We start from the raw sequence: 18076 nt of genomic DNA on the forward strand, positions 1-18076 counted from the left end.
GTTTATTGTGCATCAGAATCACCTGGAGAGCTTGTTAAAAATTGCCAATTGTTAGGATCCACCACTAGAGTTTCTGATTTAAGTAACTCTGTTGTAGAGTCTGATAACTTGCATTTATAACAAGTTCCTAGGTGATGCCAAAGTAACTAGTTTGCGAACTACACTCCAAGAACTGTTGTTCTATCAGGGGATGAGAGCTTTATTCCTATTGCTTCAAGAGGATGCTACACAGTGTTTAAGTTAGTTCTTTCTACTATCTAACCAAAATGGCTATTGTAATCTAAGTCTATATTTTGCTTTGTGGAATCTAAGACAATAGTTACAAACACAGCAGTTTATTAATGTTTGACTGTTAATCAGCCACTTTTTTTATACATGATTTCACTTCGGACAACTCAGGAATCCTGGTAGGTGAGCAGGTATCACATTATTTGCAATTTACAGGTGAAAAGTAGAGAGTTCAAAGAACTTATATAACCCCCCACATAAGTAAATTTTTAGAAAACAAGGACTCAAACCATGGCTTTCTGACTAAATTCTGTAGTCTTTCTATCAAATCAGTCTTCCTCTCAATCCTTCACATTTGTAGAGAGCTGTATGCTTTGCAAACTTCTTTCATATTCATTATCTCATTTGATCCCTCAAAGCACCAGCACAAGGCAGGCAGGCCACATATTATTGTCTACATTTTGCAGATAAAGCTATTATAAAAGATGATGAGAAAAGTGGCTACTGTCATTCAGACTGCATCTCTTCATAGAGTAGCCTAATTTTTTTTCCTGAAATATTTAGCAGCAGCATCTGATTTAGCAGGCAGAGCATTCAATATTCTCCTTTCCCATGATAAATATTCAGGGGTACAGGACTCTATCCCACCTCCATTCCTACAACTCCCCTCCCCTTTTCCTAGTAGGAATGCATTTTAAAGAGCAGGGAGGTAGGGGTAAAGTTTGAGATCACTTCTTGGTAGAAAAGTGGATCCTTAATTTCTACACTTCAAATACTAGAGAAAACTGGGTTGTCTGAATTTGAGGACTCTTGGCCTCTAGCCCAGGGCTTTGCAAAGTTTAACTTATATATGAATCACTTGGAGATCTAGCCATAATGCAGATTCAGATCTAGTGAGTCTGTGCTGGGGCCCAATCTTCTGCATTTCTATTGAGTTCCAGGGTCCCACTTAATAATGAAGCGACAATCCTCTTTCTCAAAACCATGACTATGTTTACTATTCTTTGAGCTACAACTTAATATTTTGGTTGGAAGAAAAATAAAAAATAAAAAAGTATTATAACAATCTTTGGTGATTACATTGTGTATTGTGGGAGTTATCTAAGTGTTTCTTTTGTTAGGATGCCGATATATCCCAGTAGCTTGCAACCTATTTTGCCCACAAAATCTCAAATGTTGCTAAAATTGTGTTTCATGGTCCAGAAGAACTACCATAACCTGGGTGTTTTCTAGGAAAGCAGCATTTCAGGCCTCACCTCAGACTCACTGAATCTGCATTCATATTTTAACAGCAATCTCTAGATAATTTCCCAGCACATTAAAAGCAGATGCCTCTCTTTCAATCTCTTTATCCTCCTGTGCTTACAATCACCATTCTGCTTGCCTGACTGGTCACCTGGCTCACTGAAAGATATATTCCCAGAGGAGCCTTGATTTCACCAAAAGAAATGAGTTAGTGAGGTGTAAGCAAAGAAATCTCTATTTCTTAAAACTTGAAAGCTACTCTGGTACTTCTGACCTTGGCCAGATTTGGAAATCCAGTGGCCAGAGATCCCCCACATCTGGCTACCACCTGAAAGGACACTTTATAGGGAATTACAGGAAGTCCTATAAAACAGTTCTGCAATGATGATTCCATTTTTCAGGCTGACTCAATCTATGGAGTATTACCTACTGTCAAAACTAAGTGGTCTTGAAACTTTTCCCTGTTGCACACTGCCCCTACTACAAAATTAGTTCCTTAGAGTGACAGTGCTGACAACTTTGTCAACACACACACACAAAGAAAACACTCCTTTTCTAGACACAGAAACCTGCCATAGACATGTCATAGTATTTTAGGAAAAGAAAATGTGATGTATGCATGTATGCCTCTACCATCTTGTACTTTATTAAGATGTATGACTACAATGCACCAATAAAAAAATTTAAAAAATGTCCTATATCTCAGAGATACAGATGAGACAGTATAGCAAAACTATAGTTTATGAAGATTCTCTTTCTTAAATATAAACTTAAAGTGGGTTATAAGAGTCAGAGATTACTATAAATAATTCATTTAATCACTTAATAACTACTGAGAAGTAACTCCGTGCCCTGTACTCTAATGGGAACCAAGAACATAAAGGCACCTGTTTTTATAAAAATAAAAGTGAAAAGAGTAAATACTTTTAAGACAATCACTGAATTTGATGACTAAAGGAAAATAGCATTTACTAATTATAAATGACTGATTAGAGATTGTCAAAAGATAAGATACAAGTATGTGAAGATCTCAGAGCACTTTCCATAACCCACTTGATAATAATGCAAGCCAGATAGTTGTGTATATCAGAACATTGGAGAAGAGAATCTATATAGAATCTAGACATAAAATGTCCCTAAAATTTCCAAAACATTTTCAGCAAGAAATTAATGAAACTATTAGTTGAATAGGCTTATCTCTACAATTACATTGTATCATTTATAGTTTACTTTCTATTTGCATTTTTATCCAGTGTATATTTACTTTATAGTACTTGAGTTATTTATCATCAATACTTTAATTTTTTGTAAATTTCTTAAGTAATCTGGTTAATTGAATACGTACAATATGCCTAGTAATGTCCTAAGAATATACACTTAAATAAGGGATAGTTTCTACATATTTACAGATCTTACAAACTATAAAAAGACAAGCACATAATTTTAATGCAATTTAATTAGTTCTATAATATTCATTCTGGTAAAAGTAATTTTGAAATTCTTCCAAGAAGTTATAATGGCAAAATGACAGTATGTATGGGATGAGCAGTCATGTTTTGAGTAGAAAACTAGGAGAGGTGAACAAGGTACATTATTGAATTATAAGTATAATCTATTGCATAAGGTTCAGTGGTTAAAGATTTAGGGATAAGAGAATAAGTTGAATAAGGGCTTTAATGCCACACTAAGTAGTTTGAACTTTCTTCTAGAGGCATCTGAAAATTGAGAAATTAATCTAAGAAATTAACTTCACCATTTCTATAAAAAAAAATAAGAGTAAGGAGTCCAACCAGAAAACTAATGAAACACAGGAGAAAGTATTGGTTGAACTACACTGTGACAGTGAGGAAAGGTGACTGGATGGCAGTTATTAAAGAAAATAACAAAAGCAATGCATTAAATAAATCACTACTGAAGCAAACGATCCTCAGAACCCTGTGTTTCTGACCACCATAGGTGTGTGCCTTGATTCACAGGACCAGAGATTGTCCCCACTGGCAAGGACCTAAATCAGTTCTACCGTGGAATCTCATGAGGTATAGGATAGTTCCTAGCTAACATCTAAAGTCAGGGTTCCAAAGACAATATTGGGCAACCTGTAAAACCTTCACAGTTTAAGTTGATATTTCCTGTATAGGTAAGCAGTATCCACACACTATGGGTCCTACTGTACCCTCTTCTTGATGGGTTTATTTTGCTCCCAAGTAAATCAATATATGCTTATCTTGATATGTTTTATTGTACAAGTGTCTTCTCATTTCATCAATTTCATGATCACATTGATTTAATTTTTTTCCATATGCTTGGCTCTATATATGTATCTGTCTGGCTGCCTATCTTTTTTTTCTGTGTTCCTTTGTCACTGTTCAATGGCTCATTCCTGAACAGTGTAGGTCATTTTTTTGTAAGATAGCATAATCTTCTGCAGGAACACCAGTCTTAAGAAAAATATCAAGAACTATAATATGCCACTATAGGTTCTATATAGCCATAGTTAATATCCAGACCCTGGGGAAACTATCTCCATGAAGATGGATGGACACATTAACAAGCCATGCTAGAAAATCTCTAACAAGTCATATTGTTGTCAAGTCCTTTTGAAAGAGAGACACTGAAAAAGGGCCAGTTCCAGTGATATTGAAATGTAGTGCCACATAAGATGTAAAATATTAATAGAAGCCTTGATGAGGGCATTTAGAAAAACCTACCTGGTTGTTATGTTGGAATGAAAGATAGACTTGGATAAAGACAAAATTGGTGTTATTTTTAGTAAAATTATCAATTTCCCCCCAAATAACCATTATTACTACCTAATGTATAAATAACTATTTATTATGATAAATAGACAATAATATCAGTTATAGATAATACCACACTAAGAACTTTGCCAATATGTCTTTCTGTGATTTTAATTATAACTTTTGATGTAGATTCTATTTTGAAACCTGTTTTAAGTTATGGAAACACAAGACTATTTGAAATACTGGCAAAAAATACAAAGTAGTAAGATGCTGAAAAGTGAGAGGTGTGGACTCTTTCTGCTATTTTAGGTCATGTGCAAAATTTTTGATGAAGATGCTGCCTCTCTGCTATCAAGGGTTCCCCAGTGACCTGCAGCACTGCGTCCTCATCCCTGAAGAACACAGGCAGGCTAATTCATTTTTCTTCTGGCATAGTACTCTTGGGACCTGGGGATACATCTGCATAGGGTATGAATGAGACACAAGGATGTTCCTGGGGCATTTGTCAATCTGATATGCTGCCAGAAAAGCCAAGACATCAGGTTGTGGGGTTTCCTCTGCAGCTCAAAGGCTGACAATGTCAGTTACAGTATCTCCATCATTTTTAAGTTTGGGGGTAAAAAAAAGCCAATAACCAGGCTGTTAAATTTCATTGTATTCATTTTCTAAATTAGTCATGTGTTTGAAAAATGAGGTTACTGAAATGAGTTTGTATTTACTTGATTAGGCTTTCTAGAATCATTTGTAAAGGGAAAATATGTTTTGACTGAAATTTAAGATATTTATACATAGAAATAGTTGTCTATATACATTGGTATATTTACTTATTTACTTAGTTTGTGTGTGTGTGTGATGCTGGGGGTTGAACCCAGATATTATATCACTTAGTTATATCCCTAGCCCTTGGTATTTTATTTTGAGACAGGGTCTAAGTTTCCCAAACTGGTTTCAAACTTGAAATCCTGATTTCTCAGTCTCTCTAGTTTTTGCATTTACAGATGTGGATCAGGTTGTATATTAATATACTTAAAATCAATATACAAGTAATGTATTGAAAAATACAACATAAATTTTATTTTTTTTTACTTTTTTGAGAAAGAACAGAAAAAGTAAAAGGTAAAATCAAAATGGGTATATTTAAAGCAAGAAATTTAAAAACAAAATGTAGCACAACAAAATACTAGCTAACATTATGGTTTCACATGAAGATGTTCCCCAAATTTTTAAATAAAGTATCATCCCAGACCCTTATCTGTGCCATTTTTAATGCCTAGGATATTCTTTCTTCCCCTATTTTCTTTGCCAGGTCCTCTTCATTCTTGAGGTCTCAGCATAATATCCCCTCAGGAGAGGTTTGCTGGCCTTGCAGATTTTGCTATATGGCCCTATTTTATGGTCTTACTCACTGCTGTAACTTCCCTTTATAATGTATGAATCTAATTAAAGGGTTATTCATGCAATTATTAGTTTAATGCTCTGCTCCCTTGTCAAAATATAAGCTCCATTTTTGCAGGGATCATGTCTGTTTTACTCTTCATGGTGTCTTTTTACAGAGGAAGCACTCTATAAATAATTCTGACCAAATGAAATGATTTGTGAGATGAAGATTAAGATCAATATAAATATAATTCTATATTGATGGTTGATATATTTTTAAACTAATATGCAAAACAATGAAAAAAATAAGATTTTTCTTTTTAAAGAGAAAATGAAAATTCTAAATATTTTAAATGCAAGGAATACTTGAAAGTAATTAATAGAACAAGTTGAACTATTATTTTCATTTGAATTATAACTATGTGTTCAACAGCCTTTTTCTTCAAAGTACATAGGTTTGATTCTTCCTCGTTGATAAAATCAACTCATAGAACCTTCTAAAAAGCCCACATAAGAAAACATTAAAGAAATAATTTTCTAATATTTAAACTATAGATCATATTATCTTTGTGTTAGGATGAGGTCCTATGATTCTAACAAACTAACTTGAAAGGATAGATGATAGTTACTTGAATATGTAATTTGGAACTTGACTTAAAGAAATGAGTTCAGTTTAATATATATTCCTCTAAAACTCTGAAGCCAGAGTTTATGTTGGTCATGTGGGTTGAGGTATATTATTAGAAGATTATACTCTATTATTAGAAGTAATATGCATGATCACATAGAACATTGATGGAGTTCAAGAGTATAATAAGTGAAAGGTTCAGACTTGGAAATCAACTCAAAGGACAATATCAGACCACATGGTTAAAACCTAACGTCCAAGGAGAAAATTCTGTTTTCTTCTTGGTGTCCTCTTGGTTCTTCCCAACACAATGTTTTCTCACTTACCCCATCAGAACACAAAATATTTCTTATGTGAGATTTTGTCTCTTGTGTTGGTGTTAAATATGATTTCTAGCTAGACAAGAAACATACACTGCATTCCTCAGTTGTTTTCAGCCTAAGGGGCTAAATCCTCAATGTGCCTTTTGAGTTTCCCAGGTATAGAAAGTTACTGAGGTTATGAAAACCTTTATAGAAACAAAATGCATAGAAAGTCTGTCTGTAACCCTGAGCAATCCTGACATCACATGATGCACACTTGAGAAAAGGGCTTTCTGATGAATGTAAGAAGAAAGATTTAGAAACAAAGTTAAATAAAGATGGGAGCAGCATTGCTCACAGAAGGAAGATCAAACACTCCATAGAAAATACGTGTTACAGTGCAATTGCCCTCTGGGAGTCACAGGAATATGAAAGTCTAACTTAATTAAGGGAGAAAATAGGTCACATTTAATAACCACATATATGACACATCACTTTGCCTATATGAAATAACTGAAGAAGAGAAAAATTAAGAAATAAGAAATATAAGAAATGAGAAATACAAGAAAGACCACCATGGGATGCATCAATCTCTCCTACTCCATCTAAGTCAGGTAAGCGTTTTGATTTTGTATGTATGAAAAGTTTACCCTTCTTCCAATTTCTCTTTGTAAAAACCCTTGCTGCATACTTATAAAACAAATCTCAAGATTCAAAAGAAAGAGAAACAAAATAATGTGGCTAAAATATTTTTAAAGGATGAAGTAGAAAATATTATGTTAAGTGAGGTCAGCTATTACTAAAGTTAAGGGTCTCATGCTTCCTCTTATATGTGGAAGACAGAAAATAAGAAACAGAAGAAACTTTAGGTAAACAAGGATAGAGACCAGCAGAACATTGGAAGAAAGCTGGGGTAGAGAAGAGTGGAACAAAGAGAACTGAGAAAGGAAACAGTCCAAATAATGTTATGCCCATATATGATGATATCCCTTTGATTTCGCTAAAATGTATGGATAGAGAATGGGAAGTGAGTGAGATCCAGAAGGAAACATATCAAATCTTATATATATGTGTGTTTGCATCACTTTGAACCTCATCATAACATAATTATAACAATAAAAGTACAAAAAGAGATAATAAAATTCTTGTACAAATATATATGTATATATATGTATGTATATATATATATATATATATATATATATATATATATATATATAAAGCATCTATATATATGCATCTTTCCTTTCTCCTTCTCATGTCATCAAATGACAGGTATTCACACATTTGTAAACCCTATATGGAATCTTTCCTTTTTTTAGGGCTTCATGTCCCTGTAGGGTCGAGCTAATTACAGGTACATTTTCCTCTGGGAGACAGTACCGCTCTGTACTGTGGAAAGCACAATTAATAATTGAACAAAGCTAGCTGAAATTTTTTTCTTACATGGCCATGGGTTTCGGGCTGCTTTGCTGTCACACAGGGAGCAAGTCTCTTCCTTCAGTGTCTCCATGAAAAGCTTTGCATGATAGGCAGAAAAGGAACAACCTATTTTCTAATTTTGAAGGGAATGAAAAAACCCACCCATGAACACCCAAGTTTCTTTTGTAGAATGGTAAAGGCAATCTGTCTCTCCTGCCATGATGAATATGGTTCTCACCAGGTGGTTATTTAGGCCAGATGTGCAGGAGATAAGAGTAACTGAGAATTAATACCCATTGCAAGGAAGAAGAGTAGTTTGCCTTTTTAAATCTGCAAATGCATCAAAAAGTTTTACATGTGCCAGAAAAGAATTTGATCTACAGAGAGGTCTAGATAGATGACTAAAGGAAAGTAAAGTTCCTTGTTTGATATGTCTGAAGGAATTCAGTGGAGAAATCCCCAAATAGATGAGTAAGCCATTGTGAGTGCAGCAAATCCTTGTCTTATGTCCAAAGTCACGGTCCTGAAGAGGGGTCTGCAAACTTATCATTAATGGGCCAGATAGATAATATTTCAAGTGTTGTGGGTCAAGTCATCTTTACTGCACCTATTCAATAATTCTTTATTGGAACAAAAGCAGCCATTGATAATGCATAAGTGATTGAGCATGGATGTGGTTCAATAAAATTTTGCACACTGAGATTTGAATTTCATTTACTTTTGCATGTCAAAAACAGATTTTTTTTGGTGGTACTGGGGATGGAATCCTTCTACCTCCGGGCTACATTCCCAGACCTATTTTATATTTTATTTGGAAACAGGGTCTCTTAAGCCAGCAAGGCTGGCTTCAATCCTGCGCGATCCTCCTGTCTCTATTCCCCAAGTGCGGGGATTACAAGCGTACGCCACCACGCCCAGCTTCAAAAATAGATTCTTAAAAATTCTCTTCCAATCAGTCATAAAACTTAAATACAATTATTGCTTGCAGGCATCACATATATTGGGCAGCTTGGATTTGACTCACAAATTGTAGTTCACTGATGCTTGGGATTGACTTATTTAGAATCCTTGTGAGTACATCATTTGTTCCAGTTGATTCGGAAGTCTCTAAGGTTCCCTGAATGCATGTAAACACTGCCTTTACTCTGGAAGATACAGTTTGTCCTCTGTTCTTTTGCTGATTCAAGACATCATATGTAATCAGGTGATTCAGGAATTGAATCAGATGTTCATTATCATGGGGAAGGTTACTAGAGTTTGCTGTAAAATCCCAAACTAGATAAACTGGCAAAAGTCTTTCTGCACTGGCTCTAAGAATTTTTCTAAGCTCAAGGGACAGAAAATAATCTATTCTTCTAATAGTAATCTCATTTTCCTTGAAAATATTATTTCCTACTCGGCACAAGCTTGTAATCCCAGTACTTGGAAAGCTTAGACAGGAGGATCACAGGTTTGCAGATAGCCCTAGCTACTTAGTGAGGTTCTCTGCAACTTGGTGAGATCTTATTTCAAAACAAAGAATAAAAGATAAGGCTAGGTGTGTAGCTCGAAGCAAGGAAGTGTCCTGGGTTCCATCCCCAGTACCAGAAACACACAAAAAATTACATCCTCACTTAATGTACCTTACTACTTGATCATAACTTAAACATAATATCTTCCTATCTCTCTCTCCCCTCTTTTCTCTTTTTAATCTACCATCTTGTCACATAAGAGATAAAGAGATTATAAGTAATATATTTGTGGAAACTTTTAATTTTAAATTAATTATAAGAGGTAAGACAAAATAAAAACAATGATAAGAAAACAAGAAAATAGAAGTGGGATCTGTATATTAATTCAATGCTATAAATTCCTATGTAGTTTTGTGTAAGATCAATTTTATTAATGTGTGATTTATAATAACAATTTATATTCTTTTACAGATGGGCCATAATTTGTCTCTCAGTTTGCTAATAGTCAATACCATAAAAGACTCATGAGCATTTCTAAAAGTTCACCATGTGCATTTGTGAAGAAAAATAAAACAAAACATTGGTTAGGAAAAGAATGGTGGAGATAATGAAAACAAAGAGAAATTTCCTCAAAGGGATTTTTCAAAATAAAATTCCATAAGAATGCTAACAATCATTATATTAAATACAATGATATTAAAATTTATAGTTGATAAAATCTTTAAATATGAGCCAATAGTTTTATATCACATTTCCTGACAGTGACAGCAATGTTACTTGGAAGAGCGGGTGGTATGGATTTGAGGATAATATAATGCCATCCAATAGAATGTGCTCCAAAGGTTTAACTTATTTCAGGGGAAAGATATATATTATCTGCAAGTTCAAACTTTAGATAATTTTCCATACTTTTTTACCACATTTAAAATGTGTCTGTGACGCAGTGACTTCAAGATTTATCCACCAAATAAGTACCTCAAGTATTGCACTTACATATTATCAATAAATGATGAGTTGCAAGCATGGATAGGTATGGGTTTTAAGTGATATTTTCTAAAGAAAATAAAAGCCGTTAATAAGAATAATCATCTAACTACAAGACCATAACATGGGTTGGTCCAAAATTTCCCTGAGAAATTATTTGGGGGATGTAATGTTAAAGAAAGGCCACATATTCATATCAAAATATATCGAGATTTTAAAAGACACAATAAGTAACACTATCTTGCTGTTTTAGAAATTTCTCAAAATACCTCCCATTGTGCATCTTGCTTTACATATTTTTTTAAAGATGTTCATTCCAAAATGAGTATGTTGTAAATTAAATCTGTGGATACTTTTATGGGGAAACTTTAAAAGAATATAAGACATAAATCAGTAAAATATTTAGGACTCTTAACCAAAATAAAAGACATTTTATAAGAATAATCATATTTGTTCTGAAATAATCAAATAGATGGCCCCATTCTACAAAGATTGTCTTATTTGCAAAGACTTAGTTTTACTTACACTTAAATATAATTGGTAGAGTAGGGGAGTATGCAGACAATTAATCCTAAATAATTTAGTAATATATTTAAATACTATTCAAATCATGTCTTATTCATAATTTTACACATGTTCAGGTGTAGACCCTCATTAATCAAGATCAGCCTTCCTCCTCTCCTATCTTTCCATTCAAACTTAGCTAGTATTTCCCCTCTAATATCTGGAGTCCCACTGGTATCCTTTGTGTTTCCTAGTTTGGGCATATTACCATTGGTGGGAGGGGGGAAGGGAAAACGGGGGAGGGGAGGAGAGGGCACCAAATATAGTTTAAATGTATACTATTTATGTTCAATGAAAAAATTGTTAAAAGAAAAATAAATAAATAAATACTATTCAAAAACCAGGAATAACTTGGAACCTAGTCGTGGTGAAGGTTGTGGTAAGATTACTGTGGTTGTAAATCTTATAGATGTGAACACATTAGCAAAGACCACGAGGACTCCAAATAAGGCCTATGTTGCAATGTTCTTAGTGTTTGAAAAACAACATGCATGCTAACCCCTCTGATCTGATAGAATCTTATTTAGTGTGAGGCATATTGGACACTGGAGAGTAGCTTACCAGTTGGTGTAAGGTGTCTCCAGGTGATAACAGGTTCAGGACGGCCATTGGCCATGCAGACCAGGGTCACATTGCTGCCCTCATTCACAGTGACATCCGAAGAGATGTTGGAGATCTTTGGTGGAACTGTCAAGACAAAAGCAAATGGATAAGAAACCATGGCAGTAAAAGCAGGCTGGCAGCATTGGTCCTTGCTACTGGAGGGGGCAAATTTGAGCTTTTATAAATTAAGATTCTGTGTTAAGTAGCCAGGATACTTTTAAGACCCACGTCCTACGGTACCTAAGGTATGATTATCTCCCATTATGGCAATTAAATGTTATAGGAAATACTTGGAAGTTATATCATTAAAATGTTTTAGCTATTTTCTAATCAGAATAAACATTTTTAAATATTAGAAGGTATGTACATTTATGCCATTTAATAATAAATGTTTTCTACTACTGTTACTTAAATTTACTATCATATATATGATATATATATATATATCATATATTTACTATCATATATATAGTACATATATATAGTACATATATTATATATTTATATATATATATATATATATATATATATATATATATATATTACAATCTCTCCTTCAAATGTTCAAATGCTGGGGGTGAGGGGGTGAGAGTGGTAAAACATTATTTAGCATAAGATTGTCTCCTTGTTGTTTAACTAAGATGTCATACTTATTACTTAGCCACATCAAAAAGCTATGGGTTAACCACTAAAATAAAAAGCTTCTAAATATAGTCACTATGTTAATAGACCAGATGACATACTTAAGAACATAAAAACTAAATTAATAAGGACTATGTCACAGACAAGTAGATGTTACAAAAATACTGCAATATTATTGTTAATATCCTCATCACCACCACTACTAACAGTATGAAAGCTAACTTTAATTAAACATTTACTATACCTAATACCCTGTGCAGAGTATTTTATAAGTATCATTTCAATAACTCCTTATAGTAAGGAAATGATATCCTAGGAGGATTTTATTTACAGGTGGAAACCAGAGGCATAGATGGGGCCGAATGAGAAACAGAATAGGAATTTGAATGTGAACAGACTTTTGGACCCATGCTTTTAAGCACTCCTTAAATGAAATTTCATCTTCACAATCCAGGCCACCATATGGCTGAAAATGACAGAAATTACTTTTTGGTGATGTGAGAAATGCATCCCCAAGGGCAAGCTGTACTGCCTTCTGACTTCCTTCATTACTTTTCAGGGTGGCAACATTAGATCCCACATTGGTAGGTTGTGAATTTCTTACAAATTTCATCACAGAGGTTGTGCCCTGATTACAAATAGAAAGGGTTGTGGTTGACTGTGATTTTTCTTTCTTTCACTCAGCTACTTATGCTACTTATGCTGTCCCTGAGAAAGTTCGTTTCTAAGGGTGGAGGACAAGAAAGCATGAAGAGATTCAATAGCAAAAGAATCTTATTTTTTTTTCTTACCATACTTTCCATTATAGATTTTGTGTTCCTACTCAACAAGAAAATTTTCTGCTTAAAGAAGTAACTAGAAGACAGACATAAGGATCTTTGCAAATCTCCAGGAGAGCATCAGTGGTACTTGAGAAAGTGACCAGTTCAGTGTCACATACAAGAAGGAAGCAGGTGGAAGACTTTTGTGATCTTAGAATTCCTTTTTTCTTTTTATTTAATTGTGTCATAATAATACAAAATAGCAGGATCCATTGTGATTTATACATGCACATAACATAGTTGGGCCAATATAGTTGCTCACTACCTCCTCTTTCTTTCCCCTTCTCCCTTCTTCTGATCTCATCCTCTAGCCTACTGGTTTCCCTTTTAATTTCATGAGCATTTTTTAAAAAATGACATTTTACAAGATCTCTGGATAGAAATTGTTGACTTCAAACCCAATGAGAAAAGTATATACTATAGTTGATTTCTATTATTTAGTAATCTCTATTTATAGTTTCTATATCCCCTTTTTGCTACTGGGGTTAAAATTCCTTTTCTTGTATTTATGCATTTACTTGCAATATGTTTTTCCAGACTTTTACAATGAACGCCTAGAAGGTCATACCCATTTTATAAGGAAGAACATGAGGTTCATAGAGGAATAATGATTTGTCAAGGGTAACTCCTTCAAGAACCATGGCTGGGCTTACAATTCACACTTCCTCAATTTTTCTCTTGTTTAAGAATCACAATTTCTAACTCCCAGCTGTGCAAGTCAGTATTCTGAACACCTCCAAATAAATTGCAGTAAAATATAAATCAATGATGGCTTTCAAATAATGAGATTTAAATATCCTAGGAGTCTTTGACGGTAGTCTAAAACCTGTGAAAGGAAGCTCTATATAGTAACTATAAGAGTCCACATTACTTAAGTTTTAGTTACTTCTGAATTGCAACTGAAGACTCATTGTGAAGAAAACAAATGCATGTTTTCTGTTCAAAAGCAGACTTTTTAAATTCCTAATACTGAAAACATGAAAATTGTCAAAACAGAAAAACATGTCCATAAATAAGAGCATTATTCCCAGAAAATTATTCTTTATAATAAAATTTACTTAGTTACTCTTTAAAAATAAAAGTAATATGTACTAAGGACTTTGCATTTATATGCTGTCCTAGTTAACTCACCGCTCAACCTTACAGAGATAGGTACTGCTAAAACTGGGAATCAAATTTACAATAGTTGACTACAGGATTATGTTCTAGTCAACAAACCATACTGAGTCTCCTAGTTAAGGGTGCTATACACAGGTTGTAGGTTCCAGAATCTGGAGATGCAGAAAATGTTTGAGCTGAACAGTTAAAAATGTACTCATATTGCATAATGGCATTCTACCTGTCTATGGATCACTTGCCATGTGTTTCACTTCATTATTCATTTTCCTCCTTTATTTTGTACCAGCTTCTTCCCATAAGCATTTACTTATGAAGTCCCTTTATTCCAAGAAAATATCTCCCCAAGCCCCACATCACCCTTTAAATATCTTTCGGTCTCTACAAATTTCTTGAAGAAACTATACTACACTACTTCTCCATCTCCCATTTACACTCTAACCTTCATTGCAAGGTGGAATCTCTCCTTAACCTCCAAAGTAAAAACTCTAGTGATGCTTGTCAATAGCCATACTATATCTTGGGTCCCCAATTGCCATCTTGTTTCTAGGTTCACAAACAAATTTTGTCATTTTCTTAATCTTCACTGAAGTATTTAAGTCTGTTGATTATAACCTCTTTCTTTCAATCCCTTCTTTTTTTGGTTTCTAGGACACCTAACTCAACGGCTTTTCCTCTTACCCTTCTGGCCAGCCTTCCAAATTTAACATTGGACGTATCCTTTTCCTCAAATATGTGTTTTTAAGAGTTGTATCACTATCCTCTTTCTTTGTCTCAATCTAGCATGTTCATCGAATGCTCTTACCTATTTCATAACTTCAAAAGCTAAAGCCTTGTTATTGATGACTATAAATCAGTAGTTTCAGTTATATTTTTTCTTATAACCTTTATTGCTACATTTCCAATGGAATATTATATGTGTATATATCATGCCTGAAAGATGCTCTAGAGTATCATTTATCGGATTTTCCATGAAACCTTTGTGCTTTATCATCTTAATGAATGGCATCACTATTCAAAGATTTGCCCAAGAAACAACCAAAAATAAACAAAACAACAATAACCTCACAAGTCTTCTTTGATTTTTCTGTCTCTTTCTCATTGTGCCCCAAGTTCAGTGCCTTATGCCTTTTAAATATTTCTCAGATTCATTCACTATTCCAAGTTCTTACACCCACTAAGTCTTATTTTAAACAATAATTTTATTTATTTATTTTTATCCTGAATAATTGCAAGAGGAATAAAACTGGTCTCTAGCACTCTCCACTTTAATCAAGTGTCTTTCCAAAATTATAAATTTGAATATAGAATTCCTTGATTAATCTTATTGCCCTAGAGATGAAATCCACATTTCTGAACATAACAGTGTCATTGATGGCTAGCCCCTGCTTTTCTCTCCAGCTTCATTTCCATTCCTTTTGCATCATATCATCTAAATCAGAAGTTGAATCAAAGTTTGGTTCCTGGAATATGCTCTACTTACACTCTAGCATTTGACATTCTGTTTAGTCTACAGGGAATATACTTCTCGTAGCCCTTCATGTACATAGCCCCTTTTTCCCTTCCCGTTTCAACCATTCTAGGTTTTTTTTTTTTTTTTTTTTTTAAGGAGTCTTCCCTGTCATTACACCTATACATCTTCCTGCTCCTGATGTCATATTGGGCGAAGGGCGCTCCACCTGTGTTCTGACTTTGGGCCCAGTAGTTCTCTACCACAAAACGGAATCATAACTGCTGTGTTACTTACCTGTGGCCTGCACTATAATTTAAGAGGCAAGAAACAGGGCTTTGTTTTCTTGGATCTTATAGAGTGTGGAACTTAGAACATGATAGGTGCTCAGACAGTGAAACTGAAAAAATTCCACCCATCCCAAACTCAAAGAAGGTACCTCATTGAAAAAAATTCCCTTCGCTAGTCATCTATTTTACTGTCAACATCTGTGACTCTTAAAAAAATAATAATTAACCATGCAGCAGAGAAGCAAGAAGCACTTGAGGTATAATATTTTTTACTTACAGACTTTTCTTAAGGTTTTTTTTTTTTTTGTTGTTGTTGTTGTTGTTGGTACTGGAGGTGGAACCCAGAGGCTTTCTACTTCTGGGCTATACTCTCAGACCCATTTTATATTTTATTTGGAAACAGGGTCTCACTAAGTTGCTGAGAGCCTCACTAAGTAGCTGAGGCTGGCTTCGAACCTGCACGATCCTTCTGTCTCAGCCTCCCAAGCGCAGGGATTACAAACATGCGCCACCACGCCTGGCTAAGTTTTTTGTTTTTCTATAAGCAGTCATAAATAAATATTCATAGGTTTTTACTCCAATGGTTTACTAGTTCTTTCTTATTTTCTTGCAGCAATTCACAAAATTTAAATTTAGAACATCACTGATAACATAAGGTGGGAATTCAAAGGCTTTGTTCTATTGCCTCTTAAGATCTTAATAAAGATCTGGAAAATAAAGTATATTATTACTACTACGGTTTTATATTTGTGCACATAGACGACAAATTTAGTAAGTACCACATAGCCAAGGAAAGCTAAGACGAAAACCTATACTTTGTATATTTCCCAAAGTTTATTCTTCCTCTTGTCCCCATTCATTTCTGCAAAAGTGATACAAATTCTGTTTGCACTTTAATTCTTAGTAAGGATGAATATATAGAAAGTACTACTTAGCATGATAACCTTATATGTATCAGCTAATATAAGTTGTTTATTTTTCAAAATCACTGTAATATTGACTTATGCTCAAATCAAAACACTCTGAATAGTTTTCTTCTGGATTATCCCCTAAAAATTCTTATTCATAATATTTATAGTTTATCACATTTTCTCACGTGTAATTCCATGAACTATATATTTAATGTTTTCATCTATTTGCTTTCAATTATTTTGATGATTGTATTTTTCTTAGTGAATAATGAGAGGTGATTACACTGTAAGGAATTGATCTTTTGATACCATGTTATAATTTACCCAATTTATTTTTTGGTTTTAAATTTTGTTTGTGATTATTTTTATTTTGCAGGACTTTAAGCTTTTATTGTTTTTATATCCATTAATTTTTCTTTTATGATTTCTTCCATTGCTTTTGTGCCTGGGATGCCCTTTTACAACATATGATCAGTTAAACACATCTCTAGTTCTTCATTTCAATTGTTTTTTTTTATATTGATGTCTTAAAATAACCTGAAATAAATTTATGTGTAATACAAAAGCTAATCTGATTCCCCCATAATTATTTAGCCAATGCAATTTGTTGAAAAATATGAAATGTACACATTATCTTGGTTTTCAAAACTACCATCCAAGTGCTACCAACTAGAGAGGCTAGAATTTAAAGAAAATATGTGAATAATAAACCTTATTTACCATGCCAAGCAACTTCATCAAACATTTAAAAATAATTAATATTTTGTACATCATGTCATTAAGTAGATGATATTCTTTTGTTGAAATATCCATAAATTTTATGTTGAAGACATATTTTTCTTACTCTGTACATATTTAATGGTGATTTTTAAGATAATACTAAAATCTAGGTGAACTTAGATATATGGATTCCTTCAGCTGTGCAATGACCCTGTCCTGAGATTATGACACAATCTGGTTGTGTTTTTGTTGTCCCTCTTCTCTTTGTAACATTTTTATCCATCTCCTAGCAGATTTCCAGGTCTTGACTTCTGGGGACTCAGAGCTACCTTCTACATTGTACAGTTCTCTAAGGTCCAACTCATTACTTCTTTTTATTTAAGACTGTTTATTAGAGGTTAGGCTAGTGCTGGGGTCAGCAAGGTTGGCATCGGAGCCTGCCATGAGGCAAGGCCACTACTGGGCTTCCGAGTCCAGGATCGGAGCCTGCCAAGGGGTTAGGCCGATGCCAGGGACAGTGGCCAGCATCAGAGCCTTCCGTGAGGCAAGGCTGCTGCTGAGGCCTCCAAGGCTGGGATAAG

General features: G+C 34.1%; 1 protein-coding gene across 2 annotated transcripts in view; it reads right to left on the reverse strand.

The window, feature by feature from the left end:
* The window catches only part of LSAMP (limbic system associated membrane protein), a gene marked incomplete at both ends in the record, with an annotated part of 648209 nt that overhangs the window by 214634 nt on the left and 415499 nt on the right, over positions 1-18076 (reverse strand). For both annotated transcript variants that reach the window (XM_080696222.1, XM_080696221.1), the window contains one exon: positions 11504-11629. In XM_080696222.1, coding sequence (XP_080552348.1) covers positions 11504-11629 — 126 coding nt within the window. The remainder of the gene's footprint in view (positions 1-11503; positions 11630-18076) is intronic.

The sequence above is a fragment of the Muscardinus avellanarius genome (genome assembly GCF_963383645.1).
Source record: "Muscardinus avellanarius genome assembly, chromosome: 5".
Classification (NCBI taxonomy): Eukaryota; Metazoa; Chordata; class Mammalia; order Rodentia; family Gliridae; genus Muscardinus; species Muscardinus avellanarius.